The following is a 20,896-nucleotide window of genomic DNA, read 5'->3' as shown; positions in this document are numbered from 1 at the left end:
CAACGGCATTCCAGAATAAACGGTGACTACAGTGACTGCATTATATACTTCAAAGCAGCTAAAAAAGAGGATTTTAAACGTTCTCACCACAAAAAAGTGATCAACATTTGACGTGATATATTATTTAGCATGATTTCATCAATCCATGAAGTATACATGTAATAAAACATCAGTGTTCTCAAAAAAATATGAATTATTACAAATTACTGTTAATTAAAACTAATACTTTTTTTAAAAAATGAATGGTAAACTACATTTAATAATTTAAAAATAAATTTATCTGTTATAAACTTAGAATACAAAAATCAACTGTTTGATATTTTTATACACTATCATTATAATTTAGTCCATACAAGAAAACGGTATAGGCAGTACAAATATCTGTCTTAATTTGTCTTATTTTACATATAGTTGATGTATTAAAATAGTGCTGACATCTTATGTGGAAAGGTTTACTGAAAATTTGAGAGACAGAATTGCTCATCTGTAGTATATGGGTACTGTTTAAAAGAACCTTCATTGATTCTCTCAAACTTTTCCAGAGATAAACTTAGACTCATTTTGAAAGTCGCCTTATTACCAAAAAACTGCCACTCCATGACCAGTTCAGCACTTGATGCCAAGAGGTGTGACAACAAAAAACCAACTTCAGCATCACCTACATGGTCAGAAAAACCACCAGAAACTAAGAGATACTTAATGAAAACAAAAGTGTGCAGATGCAAACGGTGACCTGAGATGCCTGACGACAACCCCGCTAGGTAACTTGCTTACCAAGTACACCTTTGCCACCAAAGGGAGTGAGGACGGAATCTGTTTCCTCCTCAAGCTGATTTAAAGTTCTATCTTTTAAAGTGTCAAATTTTAAAACAGATACAACCAATTATTTTAAGGGGGGGAAATGGGCTAAATCCTAGTATAGAAATGGCCAAGTCAGCTCCATTGTCATCTGCAAATCATCCAAATGGAACACTACCATTGCTACTTACCTCTGTGCAGTCATTCAGAAGGGGCACTGTGGTGTCAGAAGGGTTAATATTGATTGTCTTTAGTTCAATAAGGTTATTTAAGGAATTTCCACCTAAGAGAAAACAGGTAAAGAATCAAACAAAGGCATCTTTGTGACAGAAGGAACTTCTTTTTAGGTAAAGTAACTGAATTACCTGACACCACAACCAGGGACGGCATGTAGCTGCTGTCTGCAGGATCTACGATCATTTTTAATCTATGAACAAGAACATCAGGGAAAATCTCCAAACGAATCCAGTGCTTTAAAAAAACAAAAACAAAACCCACGTTCTCAGTTAGCAAAATTCAGCTATATTCGCTACTCCAATGGTATCACTGAAGCTTGAATCTACATGAGATTTTTTCAGTATAAAATGTGGCATGAGAGAGAATTTTCCCTCACCCTAGAAGCAGCAGCAAGAATATTCTCCCCCTTTCTTTGATCGTTAGAGAAAAGTCTCCCTCTAAGCCCCAGGAACAATGTATTTATAGACTCCTGACCAAGGGGGTCCTTTCATACCCATCAAGTGGGTGAGAGAAAACAAGAGTAGCGATGGAGAAAGGCCTGTCCTCGAGTCCGACATGTGCCCACGAGCAGCACCCACGTTCCCATGTCATCACGAAGGCACTCCAACGTTCAACACAAATTTGTTAGACTATACTAGAAAAACCTTTAAGTAGAAGCAAACTGAATTCATACATTTTATGCAGGAGAGGAGGAAAAACATCCCGACCACACCCCCTATCCTGCAGTCAGTTAGATACAATCTGTTTCTCACGCTGTTTAAAATATCTGACAATAAAACTGGATGGTATGTAACTCTGTGACTTTGAAATCACTTATAAATTAAAACATAAAATGAGTACTGACAGGTGGTTCAGCAAAACTTTGCAGGCTGCTCAAAGTTCATTTTGAAAACGTATGACGCAAAACCATCTGAGTGAAAGTGCCTGTGGCTGTGCCCTGTCGCACGCTACCTTCCCCTGCGACCCCGATGACTGCCAGCAGGGCTCGCTGCCGTCAATGAGACGGGACGCCTGGTTCACAGAGGACGACACGTTGAGGCTCTTCACCATGCGGGACCAGCTGTCCAGCAGCATGCCTGGCTGGCTGCTGTGGCAACGCTTCAGCTGTTTTCCAGACCGGCCACAAAATACCGCAGACTGACCTATTTCATGATGGTCAAAAAGAGAATTAACCCTTGCTGAACTGGGGAGAAACACCATGATCAGGTAGTCAAGAATATTACATAGTGAAGAGCTTCTTAAAGAAAAACAGAAAGTTTCAGACTGAAAGGAGCTAATAAATGCCACAAATGGCTTCAAAAAACCTAGTCAAGATACATTACACCAGTTTAGGAGATGAAGGCCATATAATGCTATGATTTATTCTGCTAAAGTCTCCAAGGTCAGTGAGATAAAATCTGTTACTCATATTGTTGTAAATCTCTGAAAATAAAATTGAATGATATACAACTCTGAACTTTGAAATAACTTAAAAATTAAAACACAAAATGAGTATTGACAGGTGGTGTTTCCAAATACATTTTTATTATACTATATTTCCAAACAGGATATAAATAAGCTGTGGGAAAAGTTCAGTAACAGCACTCAAAACCACCATTCCTATTAAAAATGCTTTTATAAATATAAGACAAAAAGTAATTCTAGAGTGCTTCCACTTCCATTAATGGCCAATCTAGAATTCAACGGGCATTGTAAAACTTAGCTGGGCATGGTGGTGCACACCTGTAGTCCCAACTACTCAGGAGGCTGAGGGAGGAGGATGGCTTCAACACAGGAGATCAAGGCTACAGTGAGCTATGATGGTGACACTGCAGTGGAGCCTGGTCAACAGACCAAGACTCTGTCTTAAATAAAAAATTTTTTTAACTGTTGTGCATCACCAGATCCTATCAAGGGAATAAAACAACAACTTACAGGCCAGGGGCAGTGGCTCATGCCTGTAATCCCAACAGTTTGGGAGGCCAAGGCAGGTGGATAACCTGAGGTCAGGAGTTCAAGACCACCTGGCCAACATGGTAAAACTCCGTCTCTACTAAAAATACAAAAATTAGATGAGTGTGGTGGCAGACACCTGTAATCTCAGCTACTCGGGAGGCTGAAGCAGGAGAGTCACTTGAACTGGGGAGGTGAAGGCTGCAGTGAGCCAGTATCGTACCATTGCACTCCAGCCTGGTGACAGAATAACACTGTCTCACAAAAAAACAAAAAACTTACAGAATGGGATAAAATATTTGTAAATCACAAATCTAATAGAGGTTTAATAAACATAAATAACTCATACAACTTGACATCAAAAATTGTAAAATAGGTGAAGGGCTTTAAAAGACATTTCTGGCCAAGCACGGTGGCTCATGCCTACAATCCCAGCACTTTGGGAGCCCAAGGTGAGTGGATCCCCTGAGGTCAGAAGTTCCAGACCAGACCAGCCAACATGATAAAACCCCTTCTCTACTAAAAATACAAAAATTAGCTAGATATGGTGGTGGGCTCCTGTAATCCCAGCTACTCAGGAGGCTGAGAGAGGAGAACTGCTTGAATCTGGGAGACGGAGGTGGCCGTGAGCTGGTATAGTACCAATGCACTCCAGCCTGGGCAACAAAAGCAAAACTCCGTCTCAGAAAAAAGGGGCATTTTCTCAAAAAGGGTATATAAATGACCAAAACACACATGAAAAGAGGCTCAATGTCACTTGTCATTAGGGAAATTCAAATCAAAATCACAAGATACCACTTCTCACCTGCACAGTCAAAACCAAAAACGGAAAATAATGAGTATTGATAAGGATGTAAAGAAACTGCAACTCTCAGATATTGCTAGTGGGAGTGTAAAATAGTACAGCCACTCTTGAGAACACGACTGGACCAGGTGGCTCATGCCTCTAATCCCAGCACTCTGGAAGGCCAAAGCAGGTGGATCACCTGAGGTCAGGAGTTCAAGACGGGCCTGATCAACATGGTGAAACCCCATCTCTACTAGAAATATAATAAAATAAAAATTAGCTGGGCATGGTGGCACAAACCTATGATTCTGATAGCAGAAACAACCCAAATGTCCATTCACAGATAAATTAAATATGATATAAGTTGGGTGTGGTGGCTCATGCCTGTAATCCCAACATTTTGGGAGGCTGAAGTGGGCAGATCACTTGAGGTCAGGAATTTGAGACCAGTCTGGCCAACATAGCAAAACCCATTTCTACTAAAAACACAAAAATTAGCCAGTGCAGTGGCTCGTGCCTATAATCCCAGCACTCTGGAAGACCAAGGCAGGCAGATCACTTGAGGTCAGGGGTTCGAGACCAGCATAGCCAACATGGTGAAACCTTGTGTCTATTAAAAATACAAAATCAGCTAGATGTGGTGGCACGCGCCTATAACCCCAGCTACTCTGGAGGCTGAGGCAGGAAAATCACTTGAACCTGGGAAGTGGAGGTTGCAGTCAGCCGAGATCACGTCAATGCACTCCAGCCTGGGCAACAGAGCGAGACTCTGTCTCAAAAATGAATGAATGAATGAATGAAAATTAGCTGGGCGTGGTTGTGCAGGCCTGTAATCCCAGCTATTCTGGAGGCTGAGACAGGAGAATTGCTTGAACCCGGGAGGTGGAGGCTGCAGTGAGCTGAGATTGCGCCATTGCACTCCAGCTTGGGTGACACAGTGAGACTCAGTCTCAAAAAAGAAAAAAAAAAAAGGTGATATATACATAATGAAATATTATTCAGCCATTAAAAAGAATTAAGTTCTGACATATGCTACAATATGGATGACGCTTAAAGACATTATGTTAAACACAAAAGAATAAATCTTACATGGTTCCATCTAGATGAGGTATCTGGAGTAGTCAAATTCATAGAGAGCAAAGTTAGATTCAAGGTTACCAGGGTTAGGGTAGGGGAAACAGGGAGCTAAAGTGCTTAATGGGCAGTTTCTGATGGGAGTGGTGATTAGTTTTGGTAATAGACAGCTGTTGTGCAACACTGTACTTAAGGTACTTAATACTCTGAATTAAAAACTTAGAAAATGATTAAGTGGTTAATTTTTTTTTTTTTTTTTTGAGACAGAGACTCACTCTGTCCCCAGACTGGAATGCAATGGTGCGTTCTTGGCTCACTGCAACCTCCGCCTCCCCAGTTCAAGCAATTCTCCTGCCTTAGCCTCCCAAGTAGCTGGGACTACAGGCATGTGCCGCCACAACTGCCTCATTTCTGTACGTTTAGTAGAAAGTACAGAACATGGGAATTTTAAGTTATATATACTTTGCCCCAATGAAAAATATAATAAAAGGTATACAAAAAAACCTCTCCATCTAACCAATTCCAAATGCCACACATAAACACTTACTAATTTCTTGAGATTCTTTTGTTTCCTTATGGAAATAAGAGCAAACAAGCCTAGTTATTCTAATTCTTCCCCGATACCCCATCCCTAATTTTTTTAAAAGTCGGCCAGTCATCAGAGGGTAGGACCATCACTCCACCTCACTGTACTCACTCTATAGAGCTCACTATATACATATGAACCTTAAAATAGCAAATTCCAATACACTGTGGTCCACAGTAAGTATTTCATTCATAACATTTGGTGGAAGAGAGAATATAAACATTCTGCCATACCTGGTTCATTTATTCTGCCAAATGTATGCCTGGTATTGTGTTTTTTGGTCTTGAAACACGTTTCACAGAAATCAAAGTCATCACAGTTTCTGCATTTGAATCTGGAGCCATTGATAGGAAACATCTGACAGCCATCACACCTATTTGTAAAATAGTCATTGAGTTAAGAAAGGTCATTTATTAACCCTAATTCCACAGAAAACCATTCATCCCAAAGCAAATCTAGCAACATAAAAATCACTCACGTAACCCCAGGATGAACACTGGGCACCAGCTCCATTTCTGACAGCAAGCCCGTCCAGTGGGACTGCTGGGGAAAGTCGACAATGACGTCTTTCCCGTTGGCACTGAAAGCTGGGACACAACAGAGATGACCTGACACATCTCCTCCACCAATGAAAACCTCGACTTAGAGCCGCACCTAGCCACATCACACTACTCGTAGCTATTTTTTTACAAAGAGCATGTCTTTTAGAGATAGGTACTAAAATACTTATGGATGAAATAATACATGATGTCAGCAACTGGTTTCAAAATAATCACAAGAAAGGAGCATGAATAATTCTGACTGTGAGGTAACAACTGTTAAAGCCAGGTAATGGGCACATGGAGGGAGGTTCATTGTAAACTACATTCTTTACTTTTCTATTAGGTTTAAAATAAGAAATTTTGTTTCTTTTTAATTACACCAAGTCAACAATTCCATGTAATACCTTTGGTATCTTAGGGAATAAAACCACATTCATGATGTAAAGATTTCTTTTATCCTTTGAGAAGAGCAATGCCTCACTCAAAACAAAGAAGCTAATCTTATTTTTTAAATTTGTCTTGTTTGGATTTGCAAATACTTTAACCATCTCTTAAGCAAAGAAAAACGCTTAAAGTGAAACATTAAACAATCCATTTGCTCTTATGTAACATGAGCAGCTCTAAGAACCTCTATCCACCTGGGAGCCACCACAAATTATGGCCATTTTCTAAGCAATTTCATGAAGAGAGAGCTTTCCACAAGGTTCAAACAAACAAAAAATCTCTTTGTGGCATCAAGAGTTCATAAAATTATACGCATACTTATTTCTCATGCAACTGTTAAAATAGACATAGTAGGCCTTTCAAAGTGTGCCACGGATTTGATTTGGAAGCTCAATAATATCATATTAAATATAACCTGAGAACTGTTTCTCAGGTTCTTGGGGGAAAAAGAAGAAGAAAGAAAAAGAGAAGAGCAGTCCTGACACTCAAGACCTGGCCTGGGCCTCAAGAAGAGCACCCCCAAGGCACATAATCGTTAGATTCACCAGGGTTGAAACGAAGGAGAAAATACTAAGGGCAGCCAGAGAGAAAAGTCAGGTTACCCACAAAGGGAAGCCTATTACACTTACAGCAGATCTCTCAGCGGAAACCCTACAAGCCAGAAGAGAGTGGGGACCAATATTCAACATCCTTAAAGAACAGAACCTTCAGCCCAGAATTTCATATCCTGCCAAAATAAGCTTCACAACTGAAGGAAAAATAAAATCTTTTGTGAACAAGCAGGTACTGAGAAATTTTATTACCACCAGGCCTGCTTTACAAGAGCTTCTGAAAGAAGCATGACACATAGAAAGGAAAAACCAGTATTAGCCTTTCTAAAAATATACCAAAAAGTAAAGAGCGTCAACATAAAGAAGAATTTACATTGACGAATGGATAAAATAGCCAGTTAACATCAAATGGCAGTAAACCTAAATTTAAATTGACTAAATCCCCCAATCAAAAGATACAGCCAAAACCTAATGGTATGCTACATCAAGACCCATTTTATATCCAAATATACACAAAGACTCAAAACAAAGGGTTGGAGAAAAATTTACCAACCAAATGGAGAGCAAAAATAAATAAATAAACAAAAAGCAGGAGTTGCAATTCTTGCATTTGATAAAATAGATTTCAAAGCAACAAAGATATAGTGGTAAAAGGATCAATGCAACAACAAGAGCTAACGATCCTAACACCCAGATACATAAGACCCATAAAGAGATTTAGACTCAACAAGACAGAAAATTAATAAGGATATCCAGGACTTGAACACAGATCCGGAACAAGTAAACTTAATAAATATTTATAGAGCTCTCCACTTTAAATACACAAAATATACATTCTCCACTTTAAATACACAAAATATTGATTGGCCATTAATACCCATTTTTAGAATATAACAATATTCCTGTTCTCTCTCCCTCTTTTTCTTCTTCTTTCTCCTTTTTTTTTTTTAAAATAAAAAATAAAAAAGACCTGGCCTGTTAATGTCAATGTTAGGCCATTTCACAGAACCACTGACAGGACAAATTTACAGAACACCAACAACAGATAAGGCCCCTCTGTGACTGATGAATCAAGGCACAACAAAAACCCCTCCTTAATCATGTATGAGTAAGGTCGAATCTAATCCAAATCACAAAAACCACATATTCCCCCATCCTGGTGATATGAATGACTGCTTCCTTACCGAACATGATTTCAGCCTGGCTCCATTCTTTCTGCCTGCTAGGTAAATTTATTAAGACACCCTACCTCAGAATTATCCCTGCTTCCTCCAACCCTCCCCTAAGTATCCAACATAAACTTCGTTAGTCCTTGCTCACACCCTCCAATGGAGATACCCATTCCCCAAGGTAAGTGTTTCCCTGCACTGCAATGAGTTAATATTAATAAATCTGACTTTTTCACTGCAGGCGAGTTCTCCTGTGGTCTTTGGGAGAAGTCACTGTCCAGCAAAAGGACACGCCACCTCTTTCTTCACACTTGTTTTCTTTTTGTGCTTCAACAAAAAGAAATACTGAGTACGCGTGTATTAATAAAAAGTTAACATCAGGAGTTTTATTACCCAGATAACATTACCTTTCACGACCCCCACACTCTGATGAGTCACAGATCCCCATTTGTATTTTGGTGTGGTGACAGAGCTTTTGACGCGCACTTTATCACCAATCTTGATGTGAGAAGAAGAACTTGGTGGAGGGTAGCCTACAGATTTCAACAACAAATGCATTATAATCAGCCTTCATTTCTGGGAATTCTGTCTCAAAGAAAAAGCAAAAGTCTGAAGAAAAAATGTGCTCACCGATAAGTTCCACGTGAATATACCTCACCCAGTAGGTGCCCCCTTTCTGCTGCCAGTCACACTGCACGTTGAGGTCATGCAACCCATCTCTGTCCAGCTTGATGACTTTGCCAACGTCACCTTCGCACACTTCTTCATATGTTCGACAGCATCGAACCATCATTCCCACCTATGATTCAAATGAAATTGGACATGCCGTCCAACATCTACATGGGTGAAATGAGCCATAAGTAGCATTACTCTATTCTTAATAAAGAATTTCGGCCCAGCACAGTGGCTCAGATCTGTAATCCTACCACTCTGGGAGGCCAAGTGGGGGCAGATCATTTGAGCTCAGGAGTTTGAGACCAACCTGGTAACATGGTGAAACCCCATCTCTACCAAAAATACAAAAGTCAGCCAGGCATGGTGGCACATGCCTGTGGTCCCAGCTACTCGGGAGACTGAAATGAGAGGACTGCTAGAGCCTGGAAGGAGATGTTACAATGAACTGAGATCACACCACTGCACTCCAGCCTGAGTGACAAAGTGAGACCCCATCTCAAAAAAAACAAGAATTTCATTTAGCACCCAGAGTGTATTCTAAGCATTATTTAATGCTAAAGGGAACAGGGATTCTAGAAAACTGGCTGATTTTATGTCTCAAGCAGGAAATACACAGGAAGAACCTGGATCAACTTGTGCTATAAAGCAAGGGCGCTTTCAAAGATTACTCAAAACAATCACTCAAAAAGATTCTCTGGTCATCCAAAAAAGAGCAGTGGAGGCCAGGCGTGGTGGCTCACACCTGTAATCCCAGCACTTTGGGAGGCCAAGGCAGGCAGATCACGAGGTCAAGAGATCAAGGCCACCCTGGCCAACATGATGAAACCCCATCTCTACTAAAAAATACAAAAACTAACTGTGCGTGGTGGTGTGCACCTGTAGTCTTGGCTGCTCAGGAGGCTGAAGCAGGAGAATTGCTTGAACCCAAGAGGCAGAGGTTGCAGTGAGCCCAGATCATGACACTGCACTCCAGCCTGGAGCCTGGCGACAGAGCAAGACTCTTTTCTCCAAAATAAATAAATAAATAAATAACAGTGGAAACATGAAACCCTAAAAGCCAAAGAATTGGTCATCATAATAAGGAAAACAAAGCTTCCTGATCATCTTTATACACATCAGAACACCAATGCATCATTCTAAAAACTGATAAAATCTCCCTGTATTTTCAAGACTAACCAGGATTAATAACCAAGCTTTTTTTCACCGAAGAGAACTCCTGAAGTCAGAAAATATGATGAAGTTGGAAAATCACTATGGTGCAGCCCCTAATGATAGGTCTCGGTGATGACACCAATGCCTACTGGAGCTATGAGATGAGCAATTAATATGGAATTTCATCAAGGAAGGAGCAGACTGACAAGACCCAACCCACCCAACACTGCTTGCCTGTTGAGATGGGGCAGGAGGGAGTGCGTGCCTACAAAGCTTCCTGCCTGAGATCAGCCAGGGTCCAATCACCCTCCAACCCTAACTCCTACTTCACTGGAGAAACAGGGAGAGAGGAAGATGTCAGCCACCACCACAAGGGGGCCACCACTAAACCCAGACTGTGAGACATTTGGAGCACACAGTTTCAGCCACAGACAGACAGCACGACAGGAGAGGAAGGGGGAAGGAGGTTATCACGAAATTAATGTTTGTCTCCCCCGCCGCCTGCAAAATTCATGAAGTCCCAATTCCTAACGTGGCTGTAGTAGAAGGCAGGGCCTCTAAGGAAGTAATTAGGGTAAAATGACATCATAAGAGTGGGGCTCTGACCCAAAAGGATTAGGGTCTTTGTAAGAGGAGACACGGCCGGGCGCGGTGGCTCAAGCCTGTAATCCCAGCACTTTGGGAGGCCGGGGCGGGTGGATCACGAGGTCAAGAGATCGAGACCATCCTGGTCAACATGGTGAAACCCCATCTCTACTAAAAATACAAAAAATTAGCTGGGCATGGTGGCGCGTGCCTGTAATCCCAGCTACTCAGGAGGCTGAGGCAGGAGAATTGCCTGAACCCAGGAGGTGGAGGTTGCGGTGAGCCGAGATCGCGCCATTGCACTCCAGCCTTGGTAACAAGAGCGAAACTCCGTCTCAAAAAAAAAAAAAAAAGAGGAGACACCAAGCAGAGCATAGTGACTCATGCCTGTAATCCCAGCACTTGGGAGGCCAAGGCGGACGGATCACCTGAGGTCGGGAGTTTGAGACCAGCCTGACCAACGTAGTAAAACCCGTCTCTACTAAAAATACAAAATTAGCCAGGCGTGATGGCAGGCACCTGTAGTCCCAGCTACTGAGTAGACTAAGGCAGGGGAATCACTTGCACCCAGGAGGCAGAGGTTGTAGTGAGCCAAGATCATGCCACTGCTCTCCAGCCTGGCAACAAAGCAAGATTCCGTCTCAAAAAAAAAGAGGCACCAGTGCTCCCCTGCTACCTCCAGCTCCCCCCATCCCCAGCCCCATGTCCAGGAGGACACAGCAAGAAGGCAGCCACCTACAAGCCAGGAAGAGGCCCTCACCAGAAACGAGCCAGGCTGGCACCTTGATCTCGGATGCCCAGCCTCCAGACCCAGGAGAAATAAACGTCTGCTATCGCTGAAGCCACCAGTCTATGGTGCTGTGTTACAGCAGCCTGAGCTAAGGCAAGGGGGAGCCACTCTAGGTTGAAACATACTTCAGTAGACAAGGCATATAATCTTGGTTGTATCCAAGTTCAAAAACTAACCATAAAAGCCATTTCTGAGAAAACCTGAAAACGACGAGCAAGCGTTACACATGAGATAATACTAAGAAGTTGTTATTTACTTTGTTAGGTAATGTTGGCTAACGGAAATGTCATTATGTTAAGATCCTTTATCCATAGGTATACATGCTGACATATACAGGTAAAATGAAATAATTTGGGGGATTTTCTCTAAAATATACTAAAACATTAGGACAAGAAGTGATTTAAAGTAGATAAAGTCCTATATAAAACATAGATTTTTAACATTTGATGGCAATGAGAATTACGTAAGAAAAACAAGGTATGTAGGAAGTGTCACAGTGGGGCTGGCAGAAAACCGCCGCCCCTGCGCCATGCCCACCGTGGACAGGCCACCTGTGGTCTCCAGCTGCCCCGAGCCTGCCATCTACCCCTGTGTCCTCTAGCTACTCTTGGGCAGCCACAGCAGCTTCTGGCTAGGCGCCCGTCCTGCTGAACCACCCTCACCCCCTGGGGGCCTTGCACCCGTCTCACCTTCTCACTGCAGCCCCCACCTCAGGAATGTGCCCCCACTCCCATCCCTTTACTGTGGCCTGCCCTTTCTCACTGCAGGGTACGCAGCACCTTCTAGCACATCATGAGCTCACTGGCCGGGTATGACTGTCTTCCAGCACCAGAAGGCAGGCTCCCTGCGGGCAGGGGTCTCGTCCACTGAGGCGTGACATAGAGGGTACACTCAACTATTTGGTGAATGAAAAACAGATCAAGGCTGCAGCTTAAGACAATTACTCACCTGAATATTCTCTCTCACATACACAGCATAATCATCATTACTCAAGAAATCAGCTCGCTTTTTGTAGGTCTGGCTCTCCGTCACAACAGCACCAGTAGACTGTAAGAGATAAATATATTCAAAGGAAAAAAGGTGAATTCAATAAACCTACTCAAAGAGAAAGAAGTCTGTGAAATCTGTAATACTAAAAAGCAGAGGATGAAACCCTTTAGTTTCCCTATAAAAATCTTCATTTAAAATAGACTAATACCAGTAGCATAGCAGGCAGAAATGAATCTCAATTTCCAAGGCATTTCCAAATTAATCCTATCAACAATCTACTCACATCAGAAATCAATGTGTCAAAACATGGTATTTTAGTAAAATATCTTCTAATGGCTACTGAAGGTCATTAGATGTTCCAACAAGGGTCTGTTTTAAAGCTAAAAGTAATTACGATAGAGAAACCCAACTCTATCTCTTCAGTAGTAAAACACATCTTTGTTCTGTGCCCAGGAATACCATAGGTTGAGTAGATACAGTCAATTCCTTCAAGGTACAGAGAAAGCCAAGGTGCAAGACTGTCAGAGCTAGACAGAGGGCGGCGCATGCAGGGGCAGCCACAGGGAAGGCACTGACCACAGCGTAGGCACTGACCGCAGCGTAGGCTGCGTCGTCCACGTCCTCCATCACCTCCTCGTCAGAGTACTCGTCAGACACTGTGTCTACATCCGAGAGCTCCGTGACCTGGACGTCTGAGTGGTCCAGCAGCCACCCCACCAAGGCTTCCACACCTAAGAGAAGCACACAGAGCACACCATAGGCCACCGTCAGCCACACAGCACATCACAGGCCACCATGAGCACACACACACACACAGCACACCAAAGGCCACCGTGAGCCACGCAGCACACCACAGGCCACCGTGAGCCACACAGCACACCACAGGCCGCCGTGAGTCACAGAGCACACCACAGGCCACCGTGAGCCACAGCACACCACAGGCCTCCATGAGCCACACAGCACACCACAGGCTGCCGTGAGCACACACACGCACAGCACACCACAGGCCACCATGAGCCACACAGCACACCACAGGCCGCCGTGAGTCACAGAGCACACCACAGGCCACCGTGAGCCACAGCACACCACAGGCCTCCATGAGCCACACAGCACACCACAGGCTGCCGTGAGCACACACACGCACAGCACACCACAGGCCACCATGAGCCACACAGCACACCACAGGCCGCCGTGAGCCACAGAGCACACCACAGGATGCCATGAGCCACAGCACGCCACAGGCCACCGTGAGCACACAGCACACCACAGGCCGCCATGAGCCACAGCACACCACAGACCACCGTGAGCCACACAGCACACCACAGGCCACGGTGAGCACACACAGCACACCACAGGCCACCGTGAGCACACAGCACACCACAGGCCGCCATGAGCCACACAGCACACCACAGGTTGCCGTGAGCCCACAGCACTGAAGCAGGAACCCACCGGCACACAAACAGAGACCAGGAAAACCAAGTACCAGGCAAACCAGATGCATTCCCGGAAGCACCAGTGAGAGACTTCAGCGCAAACTCGATGTTCCTTCTGGGAAATCCCATTTCCATGAGCTGCACCACGATAGGCAGGGCAGGAACGGGAGACTGCTTGCGCCTCTTCACTCTGGCAGGCCGGATGTGCTGCACGGCAACAGGCGTGGTGGCCTCACTGGAGCTGCAGTCTTCAAATCCTGGGCTCGAAGGGTGGGTGGACTCCACAGCCAAGCACTGGCACACGGCCAAGGCAGCAGCCTGGGCAGACAAGAGAGTCCTGGGAGGTTTGGGAGTGCCCTTGGCTAGCTTACAGTCTAGGAGCACGGGGATGGTGGCCTTCCACCACAACTGCAGGAAAGCACACAGGAACACGGGACAGTGGCCCTTCACCACAACTGCAGTATGGAAGTACAGAAAGCCCACAGGAACACGAGACGGTGGCCTTCCACCACAACTGCAGTATGCAAGTACAGAAAGCCCACGGGAACACGGGACGGTGGCCTTCCACCACAACTGCAGTATGCAAGTACAGAAAGCCCACGGGAACACGGGACGGTGGCCTTCCACCGCAACTGCAGTATGCAAGTACAGAAAGCCCACGGGAACACGGGACGGTGGCCTTCCACCGCAACTGCAGTATGCAAGTACAGAAAGCCCACGGGAACACGGGACGGTGGCCTTCCACCGCAACTGCAGTATGCAAGTACAGAAAGCCCACGGGAACACGGGACGGTGGCCCTTCACCGCAACTGCAGTATGGAAGTACAGAAAGCCCACAGGAACACGGGACGGTGGCCCTTCACCGCAACTGCAGTATGCAAGTACAGAAAGCCCACGGGAACACGGGACGGTGGCCCTTCACTGCAACTGCAGTATGGAAGTACAGAAAGCCCACGGGAACACGGGACGGTGGCCTTCCCCCGCAACTGCAGTATATAAGTACAGAAAGCCCACGGGAACACGGGACGGTGGCCTTCCCCCGCAACTGCAGTATGCAAGTACAGAAAGCCCACGGGAACACAGGACGGTGGCCCTTCACTGCAACTGCAGTATGGAAGTACAGAAAGCCCACGGGAACACGGGACGGTGGCCCTTCACCGCAACTGCAGTATATAAGTACAGAAAGCCCACGGGAACACGGGACGGTGGCCCTTCACCGCAACTGCAGTATATAAGTACAGAAAGCCCACGGGAACACGGGACGGTGGCCCTTCACCGCAACTGCAGTATATAAGTACAGAAAGCCCACGGGAACACGGGACGGTGGCCCTTCACCGCAACTGCAGTATATAAGTACAGAAAGCCCACGGGAACACGGGACGGTGGCCCTTCACCGCAACTACAGTATATAAGTACAGAAAGCCCACGGGAACACGGGACGGTGGCCCTTCACCGCAACTACAGTATATAAGTACAGAAAGCCCACGGGAACACGGGACGGTGGCCCTTCACCGCAACTGCAGTATATAAGTACAGAAAGCCCACGGGAACACGGGACGGTGGCCTTCCACCGCAACTGCAGTATATAAGTTTAAAAAGCCTACATTCACATAGGCATTTTTCATGAGTTCCTATAGCATATCAGAAAATGACAAAGCGAAGTCTCACTGTTTAATGCAGAGCCAATATTTGGTGGTGAAATAACTTTCCTGTTTCAGCAAACAGAGCCTAGTAAATTAGCTAAGTATCAATGTCCATTAAGGAAAACTTCCTAACAGCCCTACACACGCAGTCAGAAGGGCTCGATGGAGCAGAGTGAAAGGCATCCCCACGCCTGAACCAGGCACTGGGACGGTGGTCACAGGCACCTGTGTTTTAGACCGGCCAGAAACGACATGGGACTCTCATATACCATTAAATCAACCCTCAACTATTCAAGGGTTAAATAACCATGGTGAGGGTTAAACAAGGTATTAAAAAACAAGAGAAACAAAATGAGTATTAGTTAGGAAACACACTGCGATGAATCAGTGAACAACTGAACCGCCAGTCTCTGCAGCTGGCACTCCCCACCTACAGCACCTACAGCACCACAGCACTGCCCTGATCTATCCGCACTCTCTGGCCCTCCTCCCCAGCTGCTATCATAGCACTGATTTGCTATTTTGTTAAACTGAGCTTGCGAGGAAGGAATCAGGAAGAAACCAAGGACACTGTGGAGTCCTCCAGTGCTCAGGAAGTATCAAAGCCTAGGGGTTTGCAGCGAAGTCTGGGTAACTTGGAAGCGACAGGTTTCATCCTAAGAGTTTAAACTTCAGAGCCAGATTAAGATAAAGGGGAGTCAGGGTGCGCTGGACTAAGCCTTGGTTGATAATAACCATAAACTCTGGATTAAATATTTTTTAAAACTGCTTGAGGGCACTAGAGAACGAATGAAGCAATCAGCAATAAAACGAGCACAACCCCTGGCCCAGGGAGGCTGATAGGCAAGGTGCACATTCAACCACAGACAGCAGCACGTTCCTGCACTGCAGGGGCTGGGATTCGAACCTGCCAGAGCAACTGGAATTCGAGGAAAAGGGACCCTGAGAAAGAACCACAAAGGGAAATGTGCAGACAGACTAACCACAAATCTAATAACTGAATCTAAACTGAAGCACCAGTGAAGAGCCTGGGCTGGGCACAAAGAAACCGTTGGAAGGCTGCAGGGCTCCCCAGCTGCCTGGGCTGAGCACAAAGGGACCAGTGAAGGCTGCAGGGCTCCTCAGCTGCCTGGGCTGAGCACTAAGGGACCAGTGAAGGCTGCAGGGGCTCCCCAGCTGCCTGGGCTGAGCACTAAGGGACCAGTGAAGGCTGCGGGGCTCCCCAGCTGCCTGGACTGAGCACAAAGGGACCGCTGGAAGGCTGCAGGACTCCCCAGCTGCCTGGGCTAAGCGCAAAGGGAACAATGAAGGCTGCAGGGCTCCCCAGCTGCCTGGACTGAGCACAAAGGGACCGGTGAAGGCTGCAGGGCTCCCCAGCTGCCTGGGCTGGGCACAAAGGGACCGCTGGAAGACTGCAGGGCTCCCCAGCTGCCTGGACTGGGCACAAAGGGACCGCTGGAAGGCTGCAGGGCTCCCCAGCTGCCTGGGCTGAGCACTAAGGGACCGGTGAAGACTGCAGGGCTCCCCAGCTGCCTGGACTGAGCACTAAGGGACCAGTGAAGGCTGCAGGGCTCCCCAGTTGCCTGGACTGGACACTAAGGGACCAGTGGAAGACTGCTGGGGCTCCCCAGCTGCCCAGGGACAGCACAGCAACTGAGGATCAAGCTCAACCAACTAGGGGTGGGAAGGAAAATGTCAAGGCTTCCAGCGAAACCCAGAAGAGATTCCAAATCCCCAGAATTAAGGATCCAGAACCAGGGTAAGGGCAACATAGAACATCATTAGAAAGCCTAGCACCAAGCCACCTCAGGATGGAGGACTGCCAAGTACTGAACTGCCTGTGAGAAGAAAATTCCCCATTCTCCAGAGAAGGAGGCAGAACCCAGAGCCAATACAATATAACATCCAAAGAATCCAGAATGAAATAAACATTCTCAGATATGTGAAGAATCACCACCAATAACTGACTATAATCAGGGGAAAAAAAAACCGCAAAGAGCAGCAGACCAACAGGACCAGACATTAGAATCAGCAAACAAGAAATCCAACATAACTATCAGATATGTTTTGTTTTATTTTTTTATTTTTTTGGACACAGAGTTTCGCTCTCGTTACCCAGGCTGGAGTGTAATGGCGCGATCTCGGCTCACCACAACCTCCGCCTCCTGGGTTCAGGCAATTCTCCTGCCTCAGCCCCCGAGTAGCTGGGATTACAGGCACGCACCACCATGCCCAGCTAATTTTTTGTATTTTTAGTAGAGATGGGGTTTCACCATGTTGACCAGGATGGTCTCGATCTCCTGACCTGGTGATCTACCCGCCTCGGCTTCCCAAAGTGCTGGGATTACAGGCGTGAGCCACCACGCCCAGCCAGAAATATGTTTTAAAATGTCCAGTAAAAGATAAGATTTGGCCAGGCGCAGTGGCTCACGCCTGTAATCCCAGCACTTTGGGAGGGGGATGGATCACAAGGTCAGGAGTTTGAGACCAGCCTGGCCAATACGGTGAAACCCTGTCTCTCCTAAAACTACAAAAATTAGCAGGTGTGGTGGTGCACACCTGTAGTCCCAGCGACTCGGAGGCTGATGCAGAAGAATCGCTTGAACCCTGGAGGCAGAGGTTGCAGTGAGCTGAGATCGCGCCACTGCACTCCAGTCTGGACGAAAGAGCGAGACTCTGTCTCAAAAAAAATAAAACAATTCAAAAAAAGATGGATTTAAGGGGTGCAGAAGGGAACCATCAGAAGAGATCTACAATTATGAAATGTGAGCCAAATGGAAATAAGAGACGTAGAAAATAGAAAATAAAGCGTTTCTTGGATGGATGTAACAACAGATTGGGCCCAACAAAGCAAAGGATCTTGACCTTTCAAACAGATTCAGACAAACTAATCAAGCTGAACAAGGGAAAAAAAAGACTTTCTATTAAACTCGTAAAAGGAAACTCACTAACAGTGTAACAGACGTGTAACAGTATTTCCAGAAAAGAACAAAAAGAGCAAGATGGGGAAATGTAACAGTCAAAAGTTTCCAAATTTGTCAGGGAAATGAAAATCAAGCCAAAAATGCAAGCAGCTTAAGCAAATGTCAAGGAGGACAGCGGTGCAACAGCGGGGCAGGCCACCACGGCGGGCCACCACATGGGCCGGGCTTAGTGAAAGGAGGACAGCGGGGCAGGCCACCACAGCGGGCCACCACATGGGCCGGGCTTAGTGAAAGGAGGACAGCGGGGCAGGCCACCACGGCGGGCCACCACATGGGCCGGGCTTAGTGAAAGGAGGACAGCGGGGCAGGCCACCACGGCGGGCCACCACATGGGCCGGGCTTAGTGAAACTGCAGAAAGCCAAAGATAGCAGAAAATACTCGAAGCAACCAGAGAAAAAAGACATCCCATACAGAAGAGGTAAGAACAACAGCCACTTTCCATCAGAATCCACGGAGCTCAACCACAGAGGGTCCCTTTTTGGTGCAACAGCCCTTCCCAATTCCTGAAGGACAACTCTACGTGGCCTCCGAGGCCTGCACACTCGGCACCTCTCACATGACTGCAGACTGCACCACCCACATGCTCTCACGTTGCCCAGCGTCCTCTTTTCATCTCTACCAGGGAGACTGGAAACACAACCAGGCCCTTGAAAATGAACCTTCACCGGCCGGGCGCAGTGGCTCATGCCTGTAATCCCAGCATTTTGGGAGGCTGAGGTGGGCGGATCACACGGTCATCAGAAGATCTAGACCATCCTGGCTAACACAATGAAACCCCATCTCTATTAAAAAATACAAAAATTAGCCAGGTGTGATGGTGCATGCCTGTAGTCTCAGCTACTCAAGAGGCTTAGGCAGGAGAATCACCTGCACCTGGGAGGCGGAGGTTGCAGTGAGCAGAGATCGCACCACTGCACTCCAGCCTGGTGACAGAACCACTCTGTTTCAAACAATAAAAAAAATTAACCTTCACCTCAGAGGTTCCCAGACCTGAGAAGAAGCTGGAGTTCAGAAGAGCTTCCGGCCATCCTCCTCCGTCCCACCCCATTTCCTGCTCTCTTCCTTTGCACCCCCCACCATCTTTCCAGCTCATTCTAGGACTGGGGGAGCCCTCCTATCTGCCCAAGGCAGTGGCTGCCTCATCTGGACCGCTGCTCTCAGAAGGGCCCTGCTCTCTGAGGGTTTCTGTTATGGTAATTTCTGACTACCAAACTGAGTACTGATAGTTTTATTTTTGTCTTTGATATACTCTCCAGAATTTTTATGTATTATGCAGCAAAAAGATTTTGGAGCATCTCTAATCCTCCATGTTGCCAGCCGTGAAAGCTCCCATCCTCTTACACCCAGTCACATCACCTGCCTCTTCTACAGGAACACCCCGTAGCCCTGACCATGCTTCTCACAGCTGCCCTCACCTGCTCCACAACATGGGGAGAGCTGAGAGCCTGGTGGCACCAGAGCACACCTCAACAGGCTCCCGAGTGAGTGAAACAAACAAGCGGCCGCCACAGTCCTGATGAGCCACTTTCAGTAATTCTACTTCCTGGAAAAAGATCCCTTCATGAAACTGTGAGCATTTCACCCAGTCTGCATCTAGTTAGTATTTGTTAACAATTTACACAAATCCAAAATAAGGTTAAATTTCAACTCTCTCATTCTTTAACTAGTATGCACAAACATGGTTAAACCCTAATGAATCACTAGAATTATTTGGATACTATCATTTAAAATTCAGAACAGATTATTAAGAAAATATACGCCTAGAAAAAAATGGTTCACAATTTAGTACTCTGGATTAAAAATGGTCAAGGCTGCACAGCTGTACCTCAAGTTCCTGTTTATCAAATATGGCCTTCACGGGAGACGGCTGGGTGGCCGAGGCCAGCAGCTGCTGCAAGAGGATCATGGGGGGCTGCGGCCCTTCAGGTGACACATCGCCAAGGTCAGGTGAGGCTGCTGCTCCGTCATCTGAATTCAAAAACAAAGTATGTATGAGATTCTATTTTCAACTGCAAACGCCTCTTTACTATTAAAGAGAATACACTGAGCATGTTGAATCAGGTATGACTTTTGCCCCATTCAATAACAGAAAATCAAAATCTTCAAGGTTTAGACATCAAACAAAAACTAAACTCTAGACCAGGTGCAGTGGCTCCCAAAATCCCAGCACTTTGGAAGGCTGAGGCGGGTGGATCACGAGGTCAGGAGATCGAGACTCTCCTGGCCAAGATGGTGAAACCTCATCTATACTAAAAATACAAAAATTAGCTGGATGTGGTGGCGTGTGCCTGTAGTCCCAGCTACTTGGGAGGCTGAGGCAGGAAAATCGCTTGAACCAGGGAGGCGGACGTTGCAATGAGCCAAGATCGCGTCACTGCACTCCAGCCTGGTGACAGAGTGAGACTCCATCTCAAAAGAGAGAAAAAAAAGCTAGACTCACTTCCTGCTTTTCATCTCTGTCCTTCATTAGGGCCGCTGTCTCTCAGAGCCAGCAAATGCTCCTTCCCAGATTTCTGTACTTGG

At 46.0% G+C, this 20,896-nt stretch overlaps 1 protein-coding gene across 6 annotated transcripts in view; it reads right to left on the bottom strand.

Moving 5' to 3' along the window:
* HERC2 (HECT and RLD domain containing E3 ubiquitin protein ligase 2) overlaps positions 1–20,896 on the bottom strand; it is a 206,450-nt gene that overhangs the window by 72,640 nt on the left and 112,914 nt on the right. For 3 of the 6 annotated variants that reach the window (XR_013536483.1, XR_013536484.1, XM_035303531.3), the window contains exons 45-55: positions 20,199–20,341; positions 13,796–14,063; positions 12,889–13,043; positions 12,271–12,369; positions 8,751–8,919; positions 8,528–8,653; positions 5,893–6,001; positions 5,648–5,787; positions 1,987–2,177; positions 1,164–1,269; positions 990–1,081 (exon numbers count right to left, since the gene is read on the bottom strand). Coding sequence is in view for 4 of the 6 variants with exons in the window: in XM_035303531.3 (XP_035159422.3) it covers positions 990–1,081; positions 1,164–1,269; positions 1,987–2,177; positions 5,648–5,787; positions 5,893–6,001; positions 8,528–8,653; positions 8,751–8,919; positions 12,271–12,369; positions 12,889–13,043; positions 13,796–14,063; positions 20,199–20,341 (1,598 nt within the window). In the remaining 2 variants the exon portion in view is untranslated. The remainder of the gene's footprint in view (positions 1–989; positions 1,082–1,163; positions 1,270–1,986; positions 2,178–5,647; positions 5,788–5,892; positions 6,002–8,527; positions 8,654–8,750; positions 8,920–12,270; positions 12,370–12,888; positions 13,044–13,795; positions 14,064–20,198; positions 20,342–20,896) is intronic. The other 3 variants (XM_035303537.3, XM_078375669.1, XM_078375668.1) reach the window with 1 other exon arrangement.

The sequence above is a fragment of the Callithrix jacchus genome, chromosome 6 (genome assembly GCF_049354715.1).
Source record: "Callithrix jacchus isolate 240 chromosome 6, calJac240_pri, whole genome shotgun sequence".
Classification (NCBI taxonomy): domain Eukaryota; kingdom Metazoa; phylum Chordata; class Mammalia; order Primates; family Cebidae; genus Callithrix; species Callithrix jacchus.
Note: the sequence above shows the minus strand (reverse complement) of the source record. Positions and strands in the feature narration are given on the sequence as shown.